We start from the raw sequence: 24,880 nt of genomic DNA, 5'->3' as shown, positions 1-24,880 counted from the left end.
ATGATTAGCATCGCAGATAAAGCATAAAGAAACAAAAGAAAAAGGACGTGTGTGTTTAAAATACGTGTATCCCTAAAGATAAAAAGAAAAGCTGTCTGGACAGCAAAGAGGATGAAAAACAGGATAGTAAGGTTTGAGCCGACGTGCTTTGAATGCAGGCCACATTTGCATGAGATTTGTATCTGTGTTTGTTGATGTTCAAATAAGGACTCTGGTGTCAAATGGGATTCATTAACCCATTAACCCTCTTATCCCTGTGTCAGAGGTCGCTCAGGCCGAGGCTTAAAGCAAAGTCTCTCTGTCAACATTATTTTCTGACATCGAGGTCAGTTTGGAAACAGATTTCTACCCTTTCCTTCCTCCCCTCATTCCTCATTCCATTAAAAGAGAAAGGGGGGAGCGAGGAAGGATGAGGGCTGAAAGACAGGAAGAGAGTGTGAGAGAGACGAGGGCAGAGGCGGGAATAGAGGGCGAGGGAGGAGGTGTGTGGGAGGAGGCATGATAGCGGTGGTGCTGTTGCTGGCTGCCATGTTGCTTTCAGGAGAAACACTCGGTGCAGGATATCCAGGCTGCTCGTTTATCGCTCCGGTTTCATTTTAACTCTCAAACACAAAAACGTCCTTTAAGTTTAAATTGAATCTCAGCATTAATATCTGTTCAATTGCATCCCAGTTTGATTTCATCATCTCTTCATTTGTTGCTTCAGAGGCTTTAAAGATGCTCACGTCTATGATGTGACCACTGATACTTTTCATAAAGTAGACACATTACGTATTTATGGGAATCTGAATACTGAAGGGAAAGGGAGATGAAAGGAAAGAAACACTTTAAAGCCTTCATAACACATGGGGAAACTGTGCAGGGCGACATCCTGTATGCGCTTAAACTCTAAAGCTGTGGTTCTCAACTGGTGGTTTGGGACCCAAAAGTGGGTCACAGAGCTGTTTTCAGGGGGTCGTGGATGTGTGCTTGGAAAAAAAATAGTTGGGAGAACAAAGTTGATGCTGCGCTTTTATTTTGAAGGACATAGGTGTCCTTTGACGTGCGTGCAGCAGTGATGTTGTTATTCACACTGACTGGGTAATCCCAGCTGCAGTTACATTCTTGAAAATTAATGACCACTATAGTAGTTGCGTTTATGTTGCAGTTTTCCAAAGGGAATATTTTCCTCTTATGCACTGCTGGTCATTTTGCTTGACTATTCTACTGCTGAGTTCTGTGATGCTGACATACTGCGATGTTTCGTTCCGTCTCAGGTTCAAATTGCTCCATTTATCATTAAAGTAAATTTGAGTGGCTGAAAAAATCTGACATTGGGGTGGCAATTTATCATTAAGGAGGTGGTGGGTCCTGAGGCGACACCAGTCGAGAACCACTGCTCTGCAGCATGTTTTATGTTTAATATATTTCAGCTGTAGCCATTCATGAAAAGGTGGTGTGCTGTCGTAAGTTAATGTCGAGTTAATTATGGTGCGAGTTACACGTCCCTCATGGTTTCGATAAATAAATTGAGTGAGGTTTTGGACACAAATTATTAGCTCGACAGTAGACGGCTACATGTAGAGCACAGAACACTAACAGAGTAACAGTTAAACTCACTGCTCAATGACTTACTATGAAGGTTTTTTTAATATTGTTTAATCCTCCAGAGTGAGAACATGTGAGAGATGATTCTGATAATACATTTGATTCACATCGTGTCACACTATCTGCTCGTAATTCGTTACGCAGAAGCTTCACAGTCATGTGCTTTCACACTCATACCAAGTATTTGAGCTGATTTGCAACAAGTGAGAGAACTGAGAACACTGTCACACAAAGTGATCTTTGTGGGGGCTCAGTGGTAGGCTTTCAATCGGGAGGTTGGTGGTTCGATCCCCGGCTCCCTCAGTCTACATGTTGAAGACACTGAGCCCCAAATCGCTCGCGGTGGCGTGGCCATCAAAGTGTGAATGCGACGACTGACTGACAAAGCCGTAGCATGCCGTAGCAGCCTCTGCCATCGGTGTGTGAATGTGTATGAATGTGTGATTGTGACATGTAGTGAAAAAGCACTTTGAGTGGTCGCAATACTAGAAAAGCGCCATATAAGTTCAGTGTGTTACCATTTAATCTGCCAAAGTAAGAGAGATATTGTTATTTAACAGCGATGAGCATGTGACGTTCAAAAAGTATTTCCAGCGCTGTTTTTATTTTAACCAAACCGCAAAAACATTTAGTTTAAAATCACATTTCTCAAAGAAAATCAACAAATGCTTCCTGTTTTAGAAACTCAAATATGGGAGCATTTGAATTCATTGATGTAAAAAAGACAAAAACAATCATCAAACTAGTTTTCTGTCTGTAAATGATTGTATCTAGAATAGTTGCCGCTGTACTTAAAAGGTTTAACTTGATGGTTCTTCTTTTATCTGCCTTTTTTTATCTACTAGCTAAATTCTCTTATCTTTACTACGTTTGGGAACGCTGTAAATAATAAATCATCCACATGTGAAGCTTGTGGATTCTTAGACTAAAACTAGCACAGAATGTAACTGGTAAAGCTAATTTAAGTTTTATTCAAGCATAAACCTGTAAAAATGACACAAACTTCAGTTTTCTTGTAAATGTCTGCACAACTAATTAGTCTACGATTTAATTTCTTCAGCATTCAGCAGCTCAGACTGACGTGATGAGACACATCAGTACAAACAGTGTTTAGCGGATGTCAGCCTGTCACGTCCGCTCCTCAGCTTTAGTCACATCTACTTTCCTCTCAGTGTTTTTATCGCCCGTCCTCACTGAACTGTGGCTGAAGTGAGAAAGCCGGTGCGGTCCAGATGGTAGAAAACTGAGTGGGACGCAGAGAAGGACGAGAGAAAGGAGGAGGCCGCTGTGGTCGGGGGAGCAAAGGGAAGAGAAGAGGCAGAGGGATGAGTGCTGACATGATGAGAGGAAGAGGAGGAGTAGGAGGGAGAAGGATGACAAGTACAGTGGCGATAGTTCAGTTAGCTCAGTAAAGAGCGTGTGCTGCTGCGTGCTGGCTGAGGCAGGGAAGAATGACAAGTATGTGGGACATTTTCCAGAGCTCTGGTTTAGTGGAGTCAACCACTCGGAGCTGGTGAGGGAGAGAAAGAGCAGAGAGGGCGGCTGAAATAGAGACAGAGAGAAGAAACACAAAGAGAGCGACAGAAGAAGAACGGACAGAAATATAAGCACACAACCTATAACGCGTTTTTATATACACCACAGTGTATGTTTAGATGATGAATGGGTGCACTGCCCTGTTTTTTCCTTCTCTGTTCCCCTCTATCTATGACACACAAACACACACACACTTACACAAACACACACGAGCACACACACCGGGATAAGGCGCAGGGTGGAGCAGGTCATGGCTGCAGTCATTGTTGTTCTGCCTGACAGACTTCCTGTTCCAAGCAGCTATGACGCCCATCACCACAACACAGCTGCGTCCAAAGTGGGCAGGAAAAATCGTTCTCTCCCACACACACACACACACACACACACACACACGCAAAACTGCTCATTCATATTTAATCGTGCGTAGAGATTCATACCTGAAGAACGTTTAATCTTTTCTTTTCACACAGTCGTCCACTGTACACACTCACCTAAACACAAGCACACTTTAGGAACTGTATGCACACAAAAGCAAACACACACACGCACACACACAAAGCCTTGGCATGGAGAACCTGTAGTTTGATGCCGTATTTAAACCAGATGAGCATAAACCTGTAAACCCTTTGATTATGACCCACTGCAGAGGCTCAGAAACACGTTCCAGCCTGACTGCTCACAGCAGAGCTCGAGCCCGGCTCAGTGTTGTGTCTGCAGGTCTGCAAACATCCAACTCCACATGTCATAAATCCAAATCAACGGCTGTGAAAGCTTTTAAATACAGGTGAATATGCTCTAAGGAGTGATGAATGGAAGTACCTCAAAGTTGAAAACAAGCAAACCTTTTATGTTTCTGTTTGTTCGGCTTTATCTCACCTTTTCATTTAAAATCACCCGAGTGACTCAATCGTCATTCTGGACTCAAGTAAAACCTCAGATACGTCCTTGTGTTTCTCAAGAGTTGAGAATGAGTTCTGAAAAATAAGATTGCCTCACAAAAATATCAGTTTTATGGTGAAAGAAGAGGAAAAAGTTATAAAGTTATAATCTCGAAGATCTCAGTTTCGTTCTCTTTGGCGACACCTGTGGCGATAAACGGTAATTGCGGGAGCACACTTAACAGATATCCAGACAGTGTTGCATGTGTGACGTCCACGGTTGGCTCCGGTTGTAACTCTTGATTTTCCTCGCTTTCCTTTTTAGTTTGCCTTCATCTAAGCGTTAAATTTCTTTTTCTTTGGATTTTCACTTCTTGTTGAAGTTGTATCTGTAGTCATCCATCTTTTCTTTGTTTGTTCAGCTATAGTAGATTACTGTTTACTCGCAACACTTGCAGAGAGCGTAAAAGCAGCCGCTTAGCTCCGCCTACCCTCTTTGGCAGACCAACCACTGCTGGCTGATGGGAAACGCGTCACTAACTGGGCGCCGCTTGTGATTTTTTTCGAGAAATTCGCCACAGACAGCCGTCTGTAATACTGCAAACTGCAATAAGGCTTTCATAGGCTCAATCAATCACCATTGTGTTACTTCATTCACATAACAGACGTTTATTTAAATGAAAATCTTTGAGATTATCACTTGAAGCTGTAGTTGGTTCACTCGTGTGCGGTAGTTTATTATTTGACTACTGGACACCCACGTCTGTCGTAGCGTCTTCCAGGCCTCAGCGGTAAATCACTGAAACCTACATTTTCCTTCACTTTAGCTGCACCCCCTTTATGTATTGTCACAACAGCTATTTTACCCCAGGCTTTGGATTTACCAATATCTGCTGTGTGTGTCTGGGCGTGCATGTCTGGTTATTTGTGTCTGTCTGTCTGTCTCTTTGTGTGGCCATCGGGGTTTGGCAGCCTCAGCGTTATAAACCACCAGGCTTAATTCTCCCTCTGTGGGCTGATTCTGAATGTCAGGACTTCTCAGACGTTTTCATGACAGCGACCCCCCCGAATAAATGCCTCCAACCCATTTGACGGGATTTTCTCCCAGAGATGATGGTTTACAGCGGTGGTTTACAGTCTTCCCACTGGTTAGGGATTTGGTGGAATACCGTGAATATGGAAAGTTGTTTTGTGGATTTGGCAAATTGTCGGGTGAAGAAGGTTGGTTTTTCAGGAATTTTGCAGTATTTTTATTCCCACATTCACAGCATTAGAGTTTGGTGTCGGGTTGTTTTTCTCCACAGTGAGTCGAGCCGCAGAAGAAGCCAGACTGTTTACAGCCTTTTCCACGAAACAACATAAACAAACCTGGCAGGAAGTAAATGTTATCAGGTCAGGGATGTGCTCAGAAAGATGCATTTAGAAATGAAATATACAAAAGGTCATTGAGAAGTCATATTTTTCTGTAATGGTGCAGAGTGGGGCCTCTTCTTGTTGAAGGGCTGCAACCAATGATAGTTTTCATTATCAGCGAGCTCCTTCATCTTGGCCTATGGAATAATAGAATAGAGGCAATGAGGCACAAATTACAACAACCATGAGCATGTTTTAAAATATGTTTAATTACCTTGTAAAAATCCCTCCAAAGCATCTCCTCCTTCTCCCTCATTAAAAATTCCACAATCTGCATAGGCCCCGCCCACTATGCAAATTTACAACCCCCTCCATCGCAAAAACAAAACTCGTCTCTGCCATCGTTTAGTGGCAACTTGTTGAAACTTAGCTAGCTTAAAATTTTGTAATTAGTAGTAGTAACAGTTACAGCTGGCTCGAGCATCGCTGAAGTGGTTGCCATAGGTTACACATAATGATATGCATAGCGTCAGCTCGTCCATTTACAGGATTGGCTCCTTAGGTTTGTGACGTCTCAAACCTGCCAATCAGAAAACGTGTTGTTCAGCCTGTCCTCGGTACACTGCAGTTTAAAAGCAGTTGAAAAGCTGCTGATGTCGTCCCTGATATGTCTTGTAGCACATGAAGAACACCACATGGAGATGTTCACAAGGTTAAAGTTGATTTTCACTGGAGGGCGTCTTTAGGTAGTGTCACAAACTGCATTTTTTTGTCCGACCACTAATTCAAAGTTCAAATATATTCCATTAGATTGGTTTAAAAGAGGGCTGCACGGTGGTGTAGTGGTTAGCGCTGTTGCCTCACAGCTAGAAGGTGCCTCGTTCGACTCCCAGTTTGGACGTAGTGGGCCTTTCTGTGCGGAGTTTGCATGTTCTCCCCGTGCATGCGTGGGTTCCCTCCGGGTACTCCAGCTTCCTCCCACAGTCCAAAGACATTCTCGTTAGGTTCATTGGTGACTCTAAATTGCTCATAGGTGTGAATGTGAGTGAAAGGTTGTCTGTCTCTATGTGTCAGCCCTGTGATTGACAGGCAAATAGTCCAACGTGTAACCCCGAACAGGATAAGCAGTATAGATAATGGTTGGATGGATGGAATCAAATAGAGACCATTGTATATGTGGCATGTTTGCCTGATAAAATACTTGAATTATTTACTGATTCACAGCATAAATAGTTGTACTCTTTATTGCTTGGGACCTCCACATTCCTCCCAGTGACCCAAACTGGAGCCAGCACTGAGCTTTGACAGCCTCTGCTGAATGTACAGTATGTGTCTGATACAGTACTAATGGTGGGACAGATTTACTGTGACAGAGGAGCTGTACTGGCTGTTGCTGTGTCTTTTTTGGCCAGGGAAGTCAAGTCTGGTAGTCTTTAGTGTCGGGTGGCTGCTTCTATTGTCATCACAAGATGGCTCCAGCCTTCCACTGTGACACGTGTGTGTGTGTGTGTGTGCCTCTGTGTGTGTGAGTAATGTGGCTAGACAGGCAAGGTTGTGTGTGTATTTTCTGTAAATGTGTGTGTCTGCTGTGTGTGAATTTGGGTGTGTGATTAAGTGAAGGTTGTGTGCACTCATGCAAGTGTGTTAGTGTATCCCAAAATGTGTGTGTCTGAGTATGTGTGTGTGTGTGTTGTCGACTCAGCCTTTTCCAACCAGCCCCTTACTCGTCTAACTCGCTAATCCCCATAATCCCCCTCTCCCCCTCCTCTTTTTTCTCCTCCCTCCACCCTCATTTCTCCTGTCTCCCACTCCTCTCTTATCTCAGCACGTCCCTCTCTCTGTCTTTCATCTGCTAATATACAGTCACTTCTAAATATACATAATGTAGTAAAGTTAACGTCCGTTTGTCGTCACGCAGATTGAATGTGCCGTGTATTTTCAACGACTGACTCAACCACTTCTGCTTTCAAATAAAGTGTTTAAACTTAGGCCTTCTATTCAGACTGCCTACGTGCTTTCTTTCTGTCATTCATTCATTCGTGATTAAATTAATTAATCATAACCCTTTTCTCACTTCCTCTTCCAGGCTGTGGAGAGAGAGCAGGTGGACAGCATTCAACCCAAGCTGCAGCACGTCAACGCGGTGGGTCAGGGGCTGATTCAGAGCGCAGCAAAACACACCGACACCCAGGCACTGGAGCACGACCTGGAGAGCACGAACCTGCGATGGAACTCACTCAACAAGCGGGTAAGACTCAAAACTCATATAAAAACACATTTCTTTAAAGTTGTAATCTCGAAGGTCTCTGTTTCGTTCTCTTTGGCGGCACCTGTGGTGATAAACGGAAATCGCGGGAGCACACTTCCCAGATATCCAGACAGTGCTGCATGTGTGACGTCCACGGTTGGCTCCAGTTCTAACTCTTGATTTTCCTGGCTGACGGTCGCTTTCCTTTTTAGACTGTTTGTCTTCATCTGAGCGTCAAATTTCTTTTTGGATTTTCACTTCTTGTTGAAGTTGTATCTGTAGTCATCCATCTTTTCTTTGTTTGTTCAGCCATAGTAGATTACTGTTTACTCGCAACACTTGCAGAGAGCGGAAAAGCAGCCGCTTAGCTCCGCCTACCCTCTCTGCAAATGTAAAAGCTTTCATCAGTGGGCCATAGGCTCAATCACCATTGTGTTACCTCACTCGGCGATAGATAGAGACTTAACAGACATTTATTTAAAAGAAAATCTTCGAGGTTATTACTTTAAAACCAAATTCAGGATCAGGTAGAGGTGTGTTTCTGTCACTGTTCATGCATGACCTTCTGACATCCTTTATAAACAATCTATAACAACAACTTTCCTCCTAAGCTCACAACCTACTCTCCTGTCTTCAGGTGGCAGAGCGAATCGCCCAGCTCCAGGAGGCCCTGTTGCATTGTGGGAAATTCCAGGATGCTCTGGAGCCCCTGCTAAGCTGGCTGAGCGACACAGAGGAGCTGGTGGCCAATCAGAAGCCTCCGTCTGCAGAGTACCGCGTGGTCAAAGCCCAGATCCAAGAACAAAAGGTACGAGGAAATCACATCTTTGAACATGAAACAGCTCGAGCGATCAGAAGGGTTTTCATGTTTCATAAGCAGCAGCAGAACAGAAGAGAGAGATGTGACGCGTTAGCAGCTGAAGTGTCTTTAGGTCAGGGGGAGGTCGTTTTGATGAGAAGTGTTCCTCATTCAGAGTGATCATCAAGCAGAGATGTCTGAACTCTTTGTACGGCCCACGCGTCCTCCTTTCTTTGAAGTGTCCTGCCAGTAAATCTGTCTGTAGATTTAAGTGGATTTGATTCTCCCTTCCAACTCTTCAAGATTTATTTATCAAACATTATCGTAATAAAATCAGTTCTTATGTTTATGAGGTTGAATTGAGACTTTATTGACACAAACATGTCCGCAGTGTCCTTCAAACACAAACAATAGATATTTGAATGAGAAGCGCTCACACAAACACACAGTCAATGATCCGTCTGCCTGGCATCCAAACAGCCCCAGTTGACTGTCTGCCAGTCAGACTGGCATGAAAACAAACGCACACACATGCATGGCGGACTTCTATTGTTGTCGGGCGCACACTCGCGCACGCACACTTTTCCCTGTTTATCCGACATGCACTTCCTGTGTTTGTGCACATAAGAGTGCTGCAGTCTCGACCGGCGATCAATCACACGTGTTTACATCCGTGACGGAGAGCGGTGTCGCCGTTTGGCTGAGAAACAGAGTAAACTGTAGAAAAAGTGCGTTCCAGGGGCTGAACCGAGCTGCGAGGCCTCGTTCAAAGCAGACGGAGAGGAAGAGCAGGAAGGAAGTACGTTCATGGATGTTGTTTGTTTATCTTAAAACAGAAGGATCCCCAGTGGGGCTTGTTATGTAGCCATCTTTGAAAACTTCCTTCATTAAATGATTAATAAACCAACCCATAAACTTTGTGGAAAGAGCTTTAAGAGCTAATAATTGATGAGCTTTGTAGGTGGCTTACCTGCAACTATTTTCTTAAGTAAAGATTCTTGTATCTCTGGAAAACATGGCGTCTTATGATGTGGAAAACAGACAAATCCGGCCCTCAAACCCAAATATTTACCCCTTAAAAAGCCTAACAAAGTTTTCTACTCTCATAGCTTCATGATTATTCACACTCTATCACCTGTAGATAACGATGTAAATACAAAGCTTGCGTAAATCCTGAATATGACCTTGTTACTTCTAAACATGCAGTGTAATAAGAAGATCAATCAGTAAATCAGTTTTTTATTCCTAATGAATCATAAAGTAATAAACAAACTTTGAGGATGTAAAGGCGTGTGCGTCCAGAGCACAATGCTGAACGAATTAGCCCATGACCGCACCTAATTGCTCCCCTGCTGTAAAGAGTACCCTGTTAATGATTTGTACCACTTTTTCACCTCTAGCTGCTCCAGAGGTTGTTAGACGACCGCCGGCCGACTGTGGAGATGATCCGCGCTGAAGGAGAGAGGATCGCAGCCACGGCAGACACGGCGGACCGAGAGAAGATTCAGACCCAGCTCCAGAGTCTGGCAGAGAGATGGACCGACCTGCTGGACAAGGCCGATGCCAGGTACGTCTCCTCTGGAGTACAGGGGGGAGCGTTAGGCCATGTATACACGTACATGGGTATTTTTCAAAGCGTAGCTCTCTCTCTGCGTTCTGGCCCTTTGTCCACTCACAAACTGAAACTGAAAATGGATCTTTTATAAAACTCCGGCCAGGGAGAAGACTTTTAGAAACTCCGTTTCCACGGAGACCTGTAGACGGGGTAAACGTTTTCGGCTCGTGAGGTCAGGCTGTGCGCCGTTATTTTTGCCGTGTGAGGCGTCACAAAGGAGGCGATATTCCTTGTTCAAAGGAACCAAAACAAAAGTCAAGTACAAACTCACAGGAAGCAAAAAGATACAGATTCATCTTGCTGTAAATATGTGGTTTGTGGAGGTAATTGGTGGTGTTCTTCAACACCATGTTATCTTGTGGTTATTTCCTGTTTCATCTCTGTGTGGCTCTGTCGAGCACCACTGTACTTAAGAGAGAATAGTGTCATTACTGCTGGTTTCTGTGGTTTACAAGTAATTCATGCAGCTCTTCTGCTCTCGAAGGAAAGTAATGATTGTTTGGGGGAAACTTGGCGCACACATGCAGGACACGATTGCAAACACAGTGAAGAGTTTTATCACTCGCAGCCAGATAAATAGATAATAGAAACACCTGCTATGAACACTCAAATAAGAGCTGTAAATCTTTGCACAAACTATTGCTTTCTTTTTTCTGTTTATGAAATTCTTAAACATGTAATAATACATCATTAAAATTTCATAAACATTTAATAAACTGTTTTTAAAAAGGACGACAGCTGTTCAACACAGAATCAGGTCCAAGCTGAGGAGTGAAGCATCGCAAAACAAATCAGTGAAAGCAATAAAATACCAATAAAAACTCTCCTCCTCCTCTTCTCCTCCTCTTCTCCTCCTCTTCTCCTCCTCATCTCTCGGTATCTTTGTCTCCCGCCCTCAGGCAGAGGCAGCTGGAAGAGCTGCAGGTTTTGGCTCTCCAGTTCCACGAAGCTCTGGAGCCGCTCGGAGAGTGGCTGAGTGCCACCGAGAGGCGCCTGAGCTCTGCGGAGCCCATGGGAACCCAGACAGCCAAGATCACCCAGCAGATCACCAAGCACAAGGTACTGTGTGGCCCCATTGTTACAGAGGCCTTCCCTTTATGAGAGGTCACAAAGGTCAATTTTATGTGTGTCAATGAGCAGGAGAATGAATCTGCGCTTTTTGCCCTGGATTGTGTCTTCTAAATAACAAAAGGGTCCGCTCAATGCCGCACACTGCTATCTAAGAATATACGGGGAGGAGCTTTTAATAGTTGACATGTTTGGCAAAGGGAAGGCCGAACATGTGAGATTGCTCAATTGATAGATTAACTGTTGTTGCAGACACGAGAGATACTTGCTGACCTAATTTATAACTATTGAATATAGTTAGATTTTGAGTTTGCAGCCTCTGTTTGAACTGGCAATCAACAGAGAGAATAATTCATAATGCCAAACACACACACACACACACACACACACACACATATTTAATAGATGCTGGAAGAGGAAGCATGAGGCAGAAGTTACACGAAGACATCAATTACAAGCCAAACATGACCTCATACAAGTCCACTTCTTACTGCTCATGTTGAGTTTTTAGTTTCCTTTCAGTTGTGTTTTAAGTTCTCTTTGAGTTTCTGTATCGCTCATTCATACATCAATGTTCATGAGTTTCTGTTGATCTATGATTTGTCATTTGCATGCTCATATTTTAAGTTTTCATTCATTTGTTTTTCTGTTGTTTTGCTGTTCTTTTCTCACTTTCCCTTTTCAACACAAACACACGCACACACTCACACACACACTTCCCAGGCGTTCCAAGATGACGTCACCTCGCACGAAGCGGAGGTAGACCACCTCGAGTCCCTCAGCCAATCGCTGACCCCGCTCAGCTGCGCGGCCGATCGCGATTGGTTACGCGAGCGGGTGGGGGCGGTGAGGTCGGGTCACTCGGATCTTGCCGAGTGGTGCAGGAGGCGGGCGGGCATGCTGGAGCAGGCGCATGCTAACGCTCAGCTGTTTGGGGAGGAGGAGGTAGAGGTGCTGAACTGGCTGGCGGAGGTGGCTCAGAGGCTGGGTCAGGTCTCCGTGCAGAACTACCAGCCTGAGCTGCTGGCCGAGCAGCACAAGCACACTCTGGTACGACTTCATGGACACACTGAATGCAGATGTAGTTGTTCTTTACAAAACATTAAAACAGTAGAAGACACATCTTTATAATATTATATTTTAAAATAAATGAATGCTATATTTATATAGATCGCTGAAATAGTCTGACTGCTCCACATGGGACTTCAGTACCACTGTTATATTAGGTCTTGCATCACGAGTATAAAGAGCAAATGTGTTGCTGTTTAAGTTTTATTTATCTAACTTGAAAAGTTGAAGAAAGGATGCACCGTGTTCTTGTTCTTGAAGCAAAGGGAAAACTGTTTCTCTTCCGCTGGAGATTAACTTCAGCTTTTTCTCCCGTCAGTCTCTGAACGAAGAGATCGTGAGCAGGAAGAAGACGGTGGACCAGGCCATCAAAAATGGACAAGCTTTACTCAAACAGACCACAGGTAATCCTAAACTCTGCCTTTATCTCCTTTATCTGAAAATCTGCTCTTATCAGCTGCAGTCTGTCGGTGTTCTTTATGTTATGGAGTTAATGTTGTGAAGCTGAGTGAGAGAAACGGGTCAGAAATGCAAACAAAAGGAAGTAAAACACTGCTTCCCCGCTCGTTCTCATCCAAACCACACATTTTTACACGAGCTGTAAACCAAACATTAACATCTGGTTTGTGTCTCTGTTCTTGTGATATTAGCCATGCTGACTGCTAACACTATTATCGAGTTGAATGTTGGTCTACCTCAAACCTACAGTGCATGTTCTCTCATATTTACTTGGTTGGACAAATGTTGTAGTCACGAGAGGTATGCAGGACTGTCAGCTCGAGGGTTCTCTGAGGGTTTACAGAACATGTTGGAACTGTGAATTTTAAGAGATAACATAAGAAGTCACAAATATTCAATATGCAAGTTTAAAGGAATTTCACTCTGTGTTTTGTTTCAATTAAACATAACACAACATCCCCCAAATTAACATACATTCAGAAGTAGACCATGTTGTACACACTCAGCTGATTGATCACACTGATGAGACCTAAGCCATTTTCCCACTGGTCAAAAAAAACGCCATCACTCTGCTTTTTTGCTGAGTGGGAAAGGTTACAATTGACATTCAGACCCGGGTCAAATGACTCAGCAGTAGACCCGGGTAGTTATCGCCTTGGCTACAATCGGCATTGGCGGGAACACAAAACCCGGGTCGACGGACTTTCCGGCGTGATGGCGAGCAGCGCTCAAACATCGTTCCAAATTTGTCAGCACCGAGTTTGATAAACAGACCGAATGAGTAATAGATACAATAAAGACCTAACCACCGTAACATCTTCACTGGCCTCCATGCTGCTTACCAAAGAGTATAAAGTAAGTTCTTTGTGCGTACTGTTGTTTACTAACCCGGCGCGCTTGTAACGTCAGACGGTGACGCAGCAGAAAACAGCCTGAAAGGAGTATACTCCACAAGTCGTCCCGGGTCTGAGAAACCTGCGTCAGCGTGCTATAATTGGTGGGAAAGTTGTATTTATAAAAGCATCAGGACAGTCCCTGACCTCCCCTGTGTGTCCTCCTGCAGGTGAGGAGGTCCTCCTCATCCAGGAGAAGCTGGACGGCATCAAGTCTCGCTACGCTGAGATGACGGCCGGCAGCAGCAAGGCCCTCCGCACCCTGGAGCAGGCCCTGCAGCTGTCCACGCGATTCGCCAGCGCGCACGTTGACCTCAACCAGTGGCTCGACGGCGTGGAGGCGGAGCTGAACAACTCGGAGCCCGACGCCACACCGGCCTACCAGGAGAGACAGAAGGTGGGTGTTTTGATGCATCACCCCTTTAAATCATTCAGGTTATTGCAGGCAGTTTAATTACAATAGTTAACATTATGTAGATGTGAAGGTGTTTTATTATTCCACATGACACTCATAGCTTCCATGTATATTTACTCCAGCTTTGAGTCACTTGGTTTAAATTGAAGGTGTGGAACAAGACTCCAAATCCGTCCCTTACATCCGATCTCTTGTACACGCCACATTTCATGGTGTTGTTTTATTAGGAGGCTATTTTTGCTCTGTTTAATTTAGTTTCAGCCTTTGAAACTAGTGACTCATACGATCAGAGTCCCCACCGGAGGAAATTTATACTTTTCTTAATGAGCGAAAGGGAAGTTGAGTCATAAATCAAAGGGGTTAAGTTTATAACATTCTTCAGACCTGATCATTCACAGTTTTAAAGATGATGTTTCCCGTAATAGAAATGATTGTAAATCATATTGTTTGAAATGAACAAATGATTCAATGACAGCTCCTCTCTGTAATGACATTTTCAGCCGTTCCAGTATCAACCCACTCACAGCTGAGTTACCATGGCAACATTGATTTCCTGGGACTCAATAACAGTTTGTCAAAGCTATAAAAAAAAAAAGATTGCCATTTAATTTGTTGCTGCTATCGAGTTATTTCACTGTGTAATGATATTTTCAGCTTTTACCATTTAGTATGCGTCTTCTACCAGAACATGAAAACTAATGCAACCTCGGGCAGCAGATGTGAAACCCTGGATTCCTTTTAATCAATTGAATTTCAGCTTCACGTTTGTTTTTTTTAAGTTTATATTTATGCTTATTTTTCTAATTTTGCAGGAGCTGAAGAAAGTGTCGGCAGAGAAGCGTCTGGTGTTGGACACGGTGAACGAGGTTGGCAGCGCCCTGCTGGATCTGGTGCCGTGGCGAGCTCGCGAAGGCCTGGACCGGCTGGTCGCTGATGGCAACCAGCGATACCGCCAGGCCGATGAAACCATCACTCAGCGAGTGCAGCTGGTACAAGCCGCCATCCAGAGGTCACAACAGGTACTGCAAGCTGTTTAATTAATTGTTAAAGGGGTATTATGCTGATTTCATGCTTCATATTTCTCTCTGTGATACCTGTGGAGTAGCTTAGCATTATTTACAGTTAAAAAAAACTCATGTTTCTCACACTGGTGCTCTGTGCAGGCCCTCATACAGCCTCTGCCCGAAACGACTCAGTCAGCTCTGTCCCTTTAAGAAACCCTGCCCCCACAAGCCCTCTTTCTTCTGATTGGCCAGCTCTCCGAAGCCTGCTGAGGCTGCACTTTGTGACATCACAAAGTAGAAAAAACAGTGTGATACCTGGCGTTCACAGCTGAGAAGCCTGGGGATTACTCCAACATACTTTGACCTACAGATCTGAAACTTCACCCACGTCTAGTCTGGACATCCAACATTCTAACATTATATATATGTGTATTAAAATGTGAAACAGCATAATACCCCCTCTTTAAGCTTATTTAAATTACATTATATACGTCTGTTTTGCTGCGAGTGGTCAACCTGCTAAACACTAACTCCTCCTTTCAGTATGAGGAGGCGGTGGATGCAGAGCTGGCCTGGGTCGGGGAGACGGAGCGCAAACTGGCGTCTCTGGGGCCCCTGAGCCTGGAGCCTGACGTGACAGTGGCCCAGCTGCAGGTGCAGAGGGCCTTCAACATCGACATCATCCGACACAAAGACACTGTGGATCAGCTCCTCAGCACGAGAGACGACATCCTGGAAACCTGCAGCGACGCCCAGAAGGACGCACTGATAGTGAGTGACTGATGGATAAAAGGAGAACAATGAGGAAGACACTGAACATGTGAAAAGTTTTTGTGCATTAGTCAAGTAAGGGATGGATCCAAACTCTAATATCTTCATCATTTTCATCTTTCTTCTTCTTCAGGTGAAAACAGATTCTCTGAGTGCTCGTTATGATGCGGTGAGTCAGAGCCACAGTGAACGGTTCTCAGCTCTGGAGCAGGCCCAGGTTTTGGTCGCTCGGTTCTGGGAGACCTATGAGGAACTGGACCCGTGGTTGGGAGAGACAGAAACCCTCATCACTCAGCTGCCTCCTCCGGCCATCGACACAGACGCTCTCCGCCTGCAACAGGACCAGATGAGGGTATGAGGGGACATTTAATCTTTTCTGTTGCTTTTCATCGTTGACAGCAACTAAAATGTGAATATTTCATTTCAATGTTCTTAATTTCAGCTCCTTCGGGAATCCATCGCAGAGCACAAGCCCCACATCGACAAGCTGCTGAAGATTGGGCCCCAGCTGGCCGAGCTCAGCTTCCAGGAGGGGGCGACAGTGACGCAGCGCTACACCGAGGCCGAGAGACGCTACATGGCCATCAAAGAGGGGGTCAAAGGTCGTGCGTCATCCCTAGACGAGGCAGTTTCCCAGTCTTCACAGGTACGCCTCAGAGGACAAAACTGTTTATTGCTCGATTTGTTTAACTGAATGTAAACTGCAGACCTGGGTCTGATGTGTTTTATGATCTGGTTAAGTTTGGAACCAGAAAGTCTGCAAGTTGTTTAAAAGTCATTTCAGTAAATTAAAGAATGTCAGAGCTAATGTGATAATTACACACCGACTTCTCTCAATGCAGCGTCAGCCTGCAGCTAGTTGAATTAAATTGATTTAATACATTTTAATTAGTAAATGTTGTTTGGCCCAGGTCTGTTTATAGCTTGTTAGATAGCGTCTGCAGCCCCAGACACAACAACCTGACATGATTACTAAGCAGCATGCGGTCTGTGTGTGTGTGTGTGTCTGCTATTTGCTTGAACCTAAACGTTAACAAGGACTTATTGTGCAAAGACACGAGTTCAGTGAGAGCTACTTTTGATATTTCTTCAGTTTCTACATTGTGTATGTTCCCTCTTTAAATACTGTTACAAAGAGCGTTTACATCCTGCTGTGTTTAGATTTGCTTTACGGTAAAAACGTACCTAACATGTATTATTCAGACGTTTCTCATATCACATCATGTCTTCTTTTAGTGCGAGTCTCATGAGTATTTCACTCTCTTTGCACATCACCTCATGAGACATCATTGTATCGCCTGTGTGGCGAGCTGTGCGCTGCTGCTGTACAGTTTGTACTGTATGCATGGCTCTGATTTAACTCATTGTATTATTTCTCCACCCTCCGCCCCCCCCTTTTCAAACCAACTCATGTATCGCTCCCTCTCTTCCTCCACCTGCTCCTCCACACTGTCCTCATCCCCACATCCGAAACCACCCACCTCCTTGTCTCTTGTCTCTCCTCCCTCATCCTTAACCTTAATCTCCATCATCATGTCCACCCCTCATCCCTGCATCCTGTTCTCCTCCTCCATCCCATCCCTCGTTCATTGTGGATATGCTGTGTGTGTGTCACGCCCCCACACCGTCATTTTCTGCATCGTCATGCTCACTGCAATCACCCAGCTGGTAGAGGTAAGACCACTTACTGACATCATACTAAGCACTCAGGCTGCGGGTACAACACATGATTCGGTCGACTAATCTAATATGAATCGATGCACTAGTCCATCACTTATTGAGTTCTTCTCTCCGCAGACTGTATGGATTATTAACTAACTCCTGTGCTCTGAAAAACCACAGCTTTGTTTGATTTATATAGTGGTCCGAATCATGTGTCTGCGAACCCTGAGTGACGATAAAACTGATTAAAATCTGTTTGAAAATGTTTGTGTGTGTTTCAGACTTAAATTAAGCCTTGCATAAAAGTGAGACTTGCTTTCCGGTAACGATTGTTTCAGTCTCAGACGAGGCTTGATTTAGGTTCCTGAAACCAGACGTTACTGTCCTTTCATAACCCCAAAATCTTTCCCTCGTATCTAGATGAGATTTGTCTGTAGTGATTATGAGATTTGATTTCCCACAAATGCCTTAAAAACTCTAAAAATAAGCCAATCCTTCCTCTCTCTTCCGTCGTGAGCCTTTAGAGCAGATCGTTGTTTGTGGATTAGCAGCTCCCTCTTGTGTTTGATCGAGTCCAGCTTTGTCAGAGTTACACAACCTGGGTGACATGCTGAAGGTGCTTCACTGAGATATTAAATCTGCTGCTGAAATCAGATTTAACATTCATAATAAAAAAGTGAATGCAGTGCGCCACAGATGGCTCACCACCCACATCATATCTCAGTAACTTCCCACTTACAAAATGTCACCCAGCTATCAAGCCCCCTCAACACTCCTCCTCCTCCTCCTCCTCCTTACTAAACCTTTTTCTAACTCTACTTCCGTCCCCAGTTTCACGACAAGATGGACCCCCTGTTGGAGACCCTGGAGGGGGCGGTACAGCGGCTGCGGCAGCCTCCCTCCGTGGCGGCGGAGGTGGAGAAGATCAGGGAGCAGCTGGCAGAGCACCGAGCCCAGGGCCTGGAGCTGGACAAGCTGCTGCCAAGCTTCTCCGCCCTGTGTGCCCGCGGAGAGGAGCTGATCGGACGGGCTGCCCACGACGATCCGGCAGCTCAGGGTGAGTGTCTGACAATGAATGACAGCCATGAAATATTAGGAATGACAGACGTGAAGGGCTTTACAAACACCCTGAGTTCAGGTCAATCACAAAGCAGTTAAAAGTACAAGCACATCACATAAGACTGCAGGGTCGGCACGGTTCCTTTAAACATATACAGTCACTAATGACCTGTTAAACAATGTAAGCAGTAACATAATCCAAGTCTCACTATTTTAAAGCAGCTGATTGCTTTCAGTTACTTTTGGATTATTTCAATATTAAATCTGCAAATAAAGACAAGAGAAAAGAAGTGTCAATACTTTGGTAATGCGTGAATGCCTGTGTAGATTAATATGCACATTTAAATGTACTTTGTTAAGTCTGCTGTTCACACGACTTCACACTCAAACTTCAAGTAAACTATAAACTTATTCCAGTCTGGGGCTTGTGTTTTTACCACCACCATCCCGGCCGCGGCCGTCACCAGAGTCACAGACTATTTTTCAGTAGTACCAGAAGATGACAGGTTAGCTAACATCTTTAACTGGAATCATGTGCGGCTAACATTAGCGGTTGGTCTTACCTGTAAATGCCGACTGTTGATGGCCACTTTGAGGAGCGGTGTTGTGAGACGCGTGTGTCGTGAAGTGTCGTAACGTGCGCGTGCAGGTGCCTGGTATCAGCAGAAACGGCAGATGTTATACAGCATCTTTGGTTTTATATCGTCTTCATTTTAAAATTGTAGCTCAGACGCTTTAGAAAACAGACCCAAACAATGAGCAGAAAGTATTTAAATATATGTTTTATAGCACATTGTCTGAAAGTACAATTTAAACATTTTGTAAACATACAACTTATTTAACCCCTGATTTAAAGGTACTTATATGGGGGGGGTAATTTATGCCTTTAATCTTGCATTATTGGACTTCATACATATTTTCAGCAGTAAAAATGGCTGCCAACGACACAGCTAAAGTAAAAAGTGATGCCAACTCTTAATGTATTCATTCACTGTGTGGCTACAATAGTTCCTTTTTTTATGTATAAAGCTCGCTATAAATGCAACGAGGCATTACACAATCCAACATCGGAACAGATTTTGAGATTCAAAAAAAGAGCATTACAAACTGGAGTGGATTAGAGCGGGGAGGCAAACATAACCGCCTTCTGTAATCTGCGTGAAACATATTTAAATCTTATTTTGGGCTCCAGTCCAACTAGTTCACTGACTGAACAATCGACTGGCCAAAGTAAGCCACTCTTTCCCCTGGCCCTGAGCCAGTGGACGGACTCTAATCTTGACGTTGAACAGATTCATGCATATTCCTCCCAATGCCACCACGTGGTTGGACAAAACACACACATGCGTCTTTGTTAAATTGCCCTCTGGAGAGCTCTGTGCTTTGATGCCCTCCAGCCCTCCACGCTTCATTAAATGAAAGGCCTCAGTGTGCAGCCATAGTGGGAGTGGACTGATGAAAGACTGAACTCACCAGGACTGGATGCTAGACGGCAAAAAAACAAACCATTGATATTATTCCTGAAGTAATCTGAAGTTTCAGATTGGGCTAAATTACTAGAAGGGGCGTTTCCAAGTATGCCCAGTGAGATCCCAGCTGCCTTTCCCTCCCAGCCTGTTTAAACTCTTTCCTCTCTCCTCTCTCCTCCAGCCGTTCGTTCCCGTCTCCTGCGTCTGCGCTCCCTGTGGGATGAGATCCGGCAGCGAGCTGAGGAGAGGGAGGGGAAGCTGAACGACGTCTTGGACCTGGCCGGAAAGTTCTGGGCTGACGTGGCGGCGCTGCTGAGCACGCTCAGAGACTCGCAAGACATTGTGAAAGAGCTGGAGGACCCCGGTGTGGACCCGTCACTCATCAAACAACAGATTGAAGCTGCTGAGGTACGGAGGATGTGAGGGAGTGAGTGGATAGAGATCAATGGAAGGCAGAGGAGAGAGAGAGAAGAGCTATTAGATTTGATTCTGGCAGAATTGCATTACTTATCTTGTGTTTTTTATTCTCAACTACTTTCTATGTTCACTAGGCCATTAAGGCAGAGACTGATGGTCTGAGGGAGGAGCTGGAGTTTGTCAGGACCCTCGGAGCTGACCTCATCTTTGCCTGCGGAGAAACTGAGAAACCTGAAGTGAAGAAGACCATTGATGAAGTGAGAAATTGATTACGTGTTCTTGTAGAAAGCCCATCATTTGCCTTTGAAAATATGAATACATATCTTTGTAATCTTTGTAGCTCCTGGAGATATGAACCCACTAACATAATCCCTCTGTCTTCCTGTCTTTCTCCCAGATGAATGCTGCCTGGGAGGGCCTGAACCGGACGTGGAGAGAGAGGATGGAGAGACTGGAGGAGGCCATGACAGCGTCTGTGCAGTATCAGGACGCACTGCAGGTTTGTAATTCAGTCTTTGTTTGTAGTTAGCAGGGCCTTTACTTATCAAGGGTTACTGCACTGATTATTATACTTTTCTAAGTAAAGCTTTTAATTTTCCTTTCTGTTTAATTTCCAGTCTATGTTTGACTACCTGGACAACGCAGTGATCAAGCTGTGTGAAATGTCGACTGTGGGAACTGACCTGGGAACTGTCAAACAGCAGATTGAAGAGCTCAAGGTTGGTATAAGTCTACACTCCTAAATGCAAGGGCGTAGTTTTCATTGTAACATTGGCGGGGACAACAGCTTTTTTAATTCAATTAAAAATGTTTCCAGCATTATTTAAAATATGATCATGATGATGATGATGGTCATTATATCTGCTCGTAGTCTGGAGTAGTTTAGTTGACAGAGAGTGAGGACAGAAGGATTTCTCTGCTTCGCCTGCGCTGTCTCTGCTCTCTCTGCTTTATGAAGGAATTATGAACTCACAAACAAATTATTATTGATTCATCATTGCTGGAAACTGAAAAGAAGAAATTACTTTAGTCTATGACCTCCAGTCTCTGTGTCCTTATCTCCACCTCAGTAACTGGTATTTGTAGCATTAAATAGGTTTTATCCATTAATTGTAATGGATAAACTTAACTTTTGATACCGCACGCTTTGATGATGAGCTGTTTTCATTTCAAATGTCCCACTGTGACTAAAAACATTTGTGCAGCGATATTAGTTAATATTAGTATGTTTAATATTTAAACGAACTGCACTCCGTCAGGGAGAGAGAGAAGCCCTTTTTACACTGCGGTTCTGCCACAGCGCCGTTACGAAGCTCCGCCGTCATGCAGCATTTACCATTTCACATTGGACCAAGCAACACCAGCGTAAAGCCTCCCCAGTGTGTGTTTGTAAATAGCGTTCCAGCGTAGCAGAAGCAAAACGTGCACTAGGTGTAAACAAACAGCACATGCTTCAAATACACACACACAGCTGCGGGCTTCGCTGTTCAAACAGTTGTGTTTCGCCTCTGTTACTACCTCTGATGTCGGCTCAGACGTGGAACAACTTCGGCCCACTATTCCGGCCCCGTGCGTTCTACATAGAAGATGGAATGTAACAGAGGCGTAATAATCCTGCCTTGAACTGGCCGTGTAAAAAGGGCTAGAGAGAGCGCATGCATATGGACAATATCCAACCTCAGTTTTATCTATCTATCTATCGATCTATCTATGAGTCACTGAATATCTCAAGTCAATGAAAATCTTTGTGCTGAAAAGGTATAACAGGATTTGTTGTAAAATCTCTTATCTGTATGAATCTAATGTTGAATTCCTAAATCGTCAGTCTAGGTTCATAAATGTATCAAGAGCTAACAGTCTTCTCCCTCTCTGTCCGCTCCCTCTCTCCCGATTCACCCCGAGCAGCAGTACAAGGTGGAGGTGTACCAGCAGCAGATCGACATGGAGAAGCTCTGCCACCAGGGGGAGCTCCTGCTGAAGAAGGTGTCAGACCAGACGGACAGGGACATGATCCAGGAGCCTCTGACCGAGCTGCGACACCTTTGGGAGAACCTGGGGGATAAAATCACCCAGAGACAGGTAATGAGACATTTGGCAGGAGTGTGGCTGAAGATCTACATCCCTGCGACACAAACTGCTTAAGGGAGACGTTATTCTGGAGCTGACCTCGAGATCTCACTCCCCTGTTTCCCACGGGAGTTGACGATGTTGGTCTTTGTCAGCATTCTGGAGGATTTCATGTGTTTGACAGCTTCCTTTCATTACAGCCCAAATATCTGAGTTCCTTTTTTTAAACCAGGACTTCTGTCTTTCTTCCACCACAGCACAAGCTGGAGGCTGCCCTGCTGGCCCTGGGTCAGTTCCAGCACGCCCTGTCGGAGCTGCAGGCCTGGCTGAACCACACACACGCCACTCTGGACACACAGCGACCGGTCAGCTCTGACCCCAAGGCCATTGAAATCGAGCTGGCTAAACACCACGTACGTCTGTTTTATCTTGTGGCTCATTCTACTTGGTCAGGTTGACGTTAGTTTGTTTGAACTGAGGCTGCAAATTTGCTCTCACGTTCTCCACCTATCTTAATATGACCTCCATCTTCTGTGCTCCTGCATGCACTACAACATTCAAATCTAATACAGCCTAATTAATTCCTCCCTCCCTCCTCTCTGTCCCAGGTTTTGCGTAATGATGTGCTATCCCATCACGCCACGGTGGAGACGGTGAAGAGCGCCGGCACCGAGCTGCTGGAGTCCTCTCCTGGCGACGAGGCGAGCCACCTGAGGGACCAACTGGATCACCTCAACCAGAGCTGGGAGAGTCTGCTGCTCAAGACCAAGGAGCGGCAGAAGCTGCTGGAAGCCGCCCTGCAGCAGGTAATGCGAAGAAACTGTCCCACAAACCTCTGAGAAGTTTATACTGTTGATTAACCGCAGCACAGTTTTTTTGTTGAAATTTAAACGTGTGAATTGGGATTAAGAGATCACTCTTCTCACCAGAAAGTCCACTTGTGAGCAGATGTAGTTTGCCTAGCGGTCGTTGCTTATTGCCAACTCCGTCTGCTTAGGCATCAATACAGGGGTATTATGATTAATGCATTATTTACAGCATCAGTTGTGGCACACAAAACCTCTTGTGGTAATAAATCCATGATATCTGAACGTGCAGCAGAAATATTGAACGTTCTACATGTCTCTCCCTCGTCTGTCTCTGTGCAGGCTGAAGGTTTTCACGGCGAGCTGGAGGAGTTCCTGCAGTGGCTGAGGAGAACGGAGAGCCAGCTGTCTGCCGCCAAGCCAACAGGCGGTCTCCCTGAAACAGCCAGAGAGCAGCTACAGCAACACCTGGTAACTGAGAATGACATTTATGCTATTAAGTCTCTCTTGCTCTTGTGCTTCATTTAGCATTGAGCTTAAAATAAGGACCGTTTGGAAATCCCACAAAGTTTAATGAAGACCAGGTGGAAGTGGAGGAGTTATTGTACGAGGTGTGACTGTGTTTACTGCTGTTAAAAAGGACTTCAAACAAAACTAATAAATTATCAAGGCAGAGCAGCTACTTGTGCAATGTCAAAAAGGTATTTTATAAGAACATAAACACCAGCACCGTTTAGAGCAGATGCTCAGAGTATTATCTTACACATGCTCTTCTATTTACACAGAGAGACACTTGGCATACGGTGCTCATGAAACTTTAATGTCCTCCATTGTTCTGAACCCGCCAGTGAGGAACAACAACCCTCACCTTTTAGCCCGCGCGTCAGTTCACATTTGTGTCTTCTTCCTGCAGGAGCTTCAGACTCAGCTGGCCCAGCGAGCGGAGCAGTACCACCGCCTGCTGGATCAGGGAGAGTCCATGCTGCTGGCTCGAGGAGGAGAGGAAGCGGGACCGGGCGCCACGCAGACCCAGCAGAACCTGGCCATGCTGCAGAACAAGTGGGCCAGTCTCAACACCAAGATGGACGACCGCAGGGTAAGGCTGAGTGTTTTTTTACTCTGTCCTGTTCTGCTCTTGACTTGTGTTATTCTTAGCGATGTTAACTTTGAACTCTTTTGAACTTTCCAGGCAAAGCTGGATGAGGCCGTTTCCTTAGCAACAGGTTTCCAGACCTCTCTCCAGGACACCATCAACTGGCTGACCCAGGCTGAGCAGACCCTGAACATGGCCCAGCCCCCAAGCCTCATTCTTGACACTGTCCTGTTTCAGATCGATGAGCATAAGGTACTTAACCCTTTAATACTGAGATAATATGTTCTCTATTACCTAAACCTTTTCATACTAACCCCCTAACTCATTCTGCGCTCATGTCCTTGTCTGTTCAGGTGTTTGTGAATGAGGTGAACACTCACAGGGAGCAGGTCTTGGCTCTGGAGAAAGCCGGATCTCAGCTTCGCTTCGCCAGCCTGAAGCAGGACGTCGTTCTCATCAAGAACCTGCTGCTGAGCGTCCAGGCCCGCTGGGACAAGCTGGTGCAGAGATCACTAGACCGCGGGCGACACCTCGACGAGGCCCGCAAACGCGCCAAACAGGTACTGAACTTGTAGCTTTACTTAAGTGTCATTGTGTGTGTCTGTAGGTCAGT

At 44.9% G+C, this 24,880-nt stretch overlaps 1 protein-coding gene across 8 annotated transcripts in view; it reads left to right on the top strand.

Moving 5' to 3' along the window:
* macf1a (microtubule actin crosslinking factor 1a) overlaps positions 1-24,880 on the top strand; it is a 228,581-nt gene that overhangs the window by 187,381 nt on the left and 16,320 nt on the right. For all 8 annotated transcript variants that reach the window (XM_069681889.1, XM_069681887.1, XM_069681885.1 and 5 more), the window contains 23 exons: positions 7,441-7,602; positions 8,240-8,410; positions 9,802-9,968; positions 10,916-11,075; positions 11,808-12,134; positions 12,472-12,556; positions 13,675-13,901; positions 14,732-14,938; positions 15,467-15,694; positions 15,828-16,046; positions 16,137-16,340; positions 18,188-18,413; positions 20,066-20,292; positions 20,436-20,558; positions 20,699-20,800; positions 20,919-21,020; positions 22,207-22,380; positions 22,626-22,781; positions 22,977-23,174; positions 23,517-23,645; positions 24,088-24,270; positions 24,364-24,519; positions 24,621-24,827. In XM_069681889.1, coding sequence (XP_069537990.1) covers positions 7,441-7,602; positions 8,240-8,410; positions 9,802-9,968; positions 10,916-11,075; positions 11,808-12,134; positions 12,472-12,556; positions 13,675-13,901; positions 14,732-14,938; positions 15,467-15,694; positions 15,828-16,046; positions 16,137-16,340; positions 18,188-18,413; positions 20,066-20,292; positions 20,436-20,558; positions 20,699-20,800; positions 20,919-21,020; positions 22,207-22,380; positions 22,626-22,781; positions 22,977-23,174; positions 23,517-23,645; positions 24,088-24,270; positions 24,364-24,519; positions 24,621-24,827 — 4,140 coding nt within the window. The remainder of the gene's footprint in view (positions 1-7,440; positions 7,603-8,239; positions 8,411-9,801; positions 9,969-10,915; positions 11,076-11,807; positions 12,135-12,471; positions 12,557-13,674; positions 13,902-14,731; positions 14,939-15,466; positions 15,695-15,827; positions 16,047-16,136; positions 16,341-18,187; positions 18,414-20,065; positions 20,293-20,435; positions 20,559-20,698; positions 20,801-20,918; positions 21,021-22,206; positions 22,381-22,625; positions 22,782-22,976; positions 23,175-23,516; positions 23,646-24,087; positions 24,271-24,363; positions 24,520-24,620; positions 24,828-24,880) is intronic.

The sequence above is a fragment of the Semicossyphus pulcher genome, unplaced genomic scaffold (assembly GCF_022749685.1).
Source record: "Semicossyphus pulcher isolate SPU_LCO1_2020_fin unplaced genomic scaffold, fSemPul1.0.p SCAF_5, whole genome shotgun sequence".
NCBI lineage: Eukaryota > Metazoa > Chordata > Actinopteri > Labriformes > Labridae > Semicossyphus > Semicossyphus pulcher.
The sequence above is the reverse complement of the archived record's forward strand: the minus strand, read 5'-3'. Positions and strand labels throughout refer to the sequence as shown.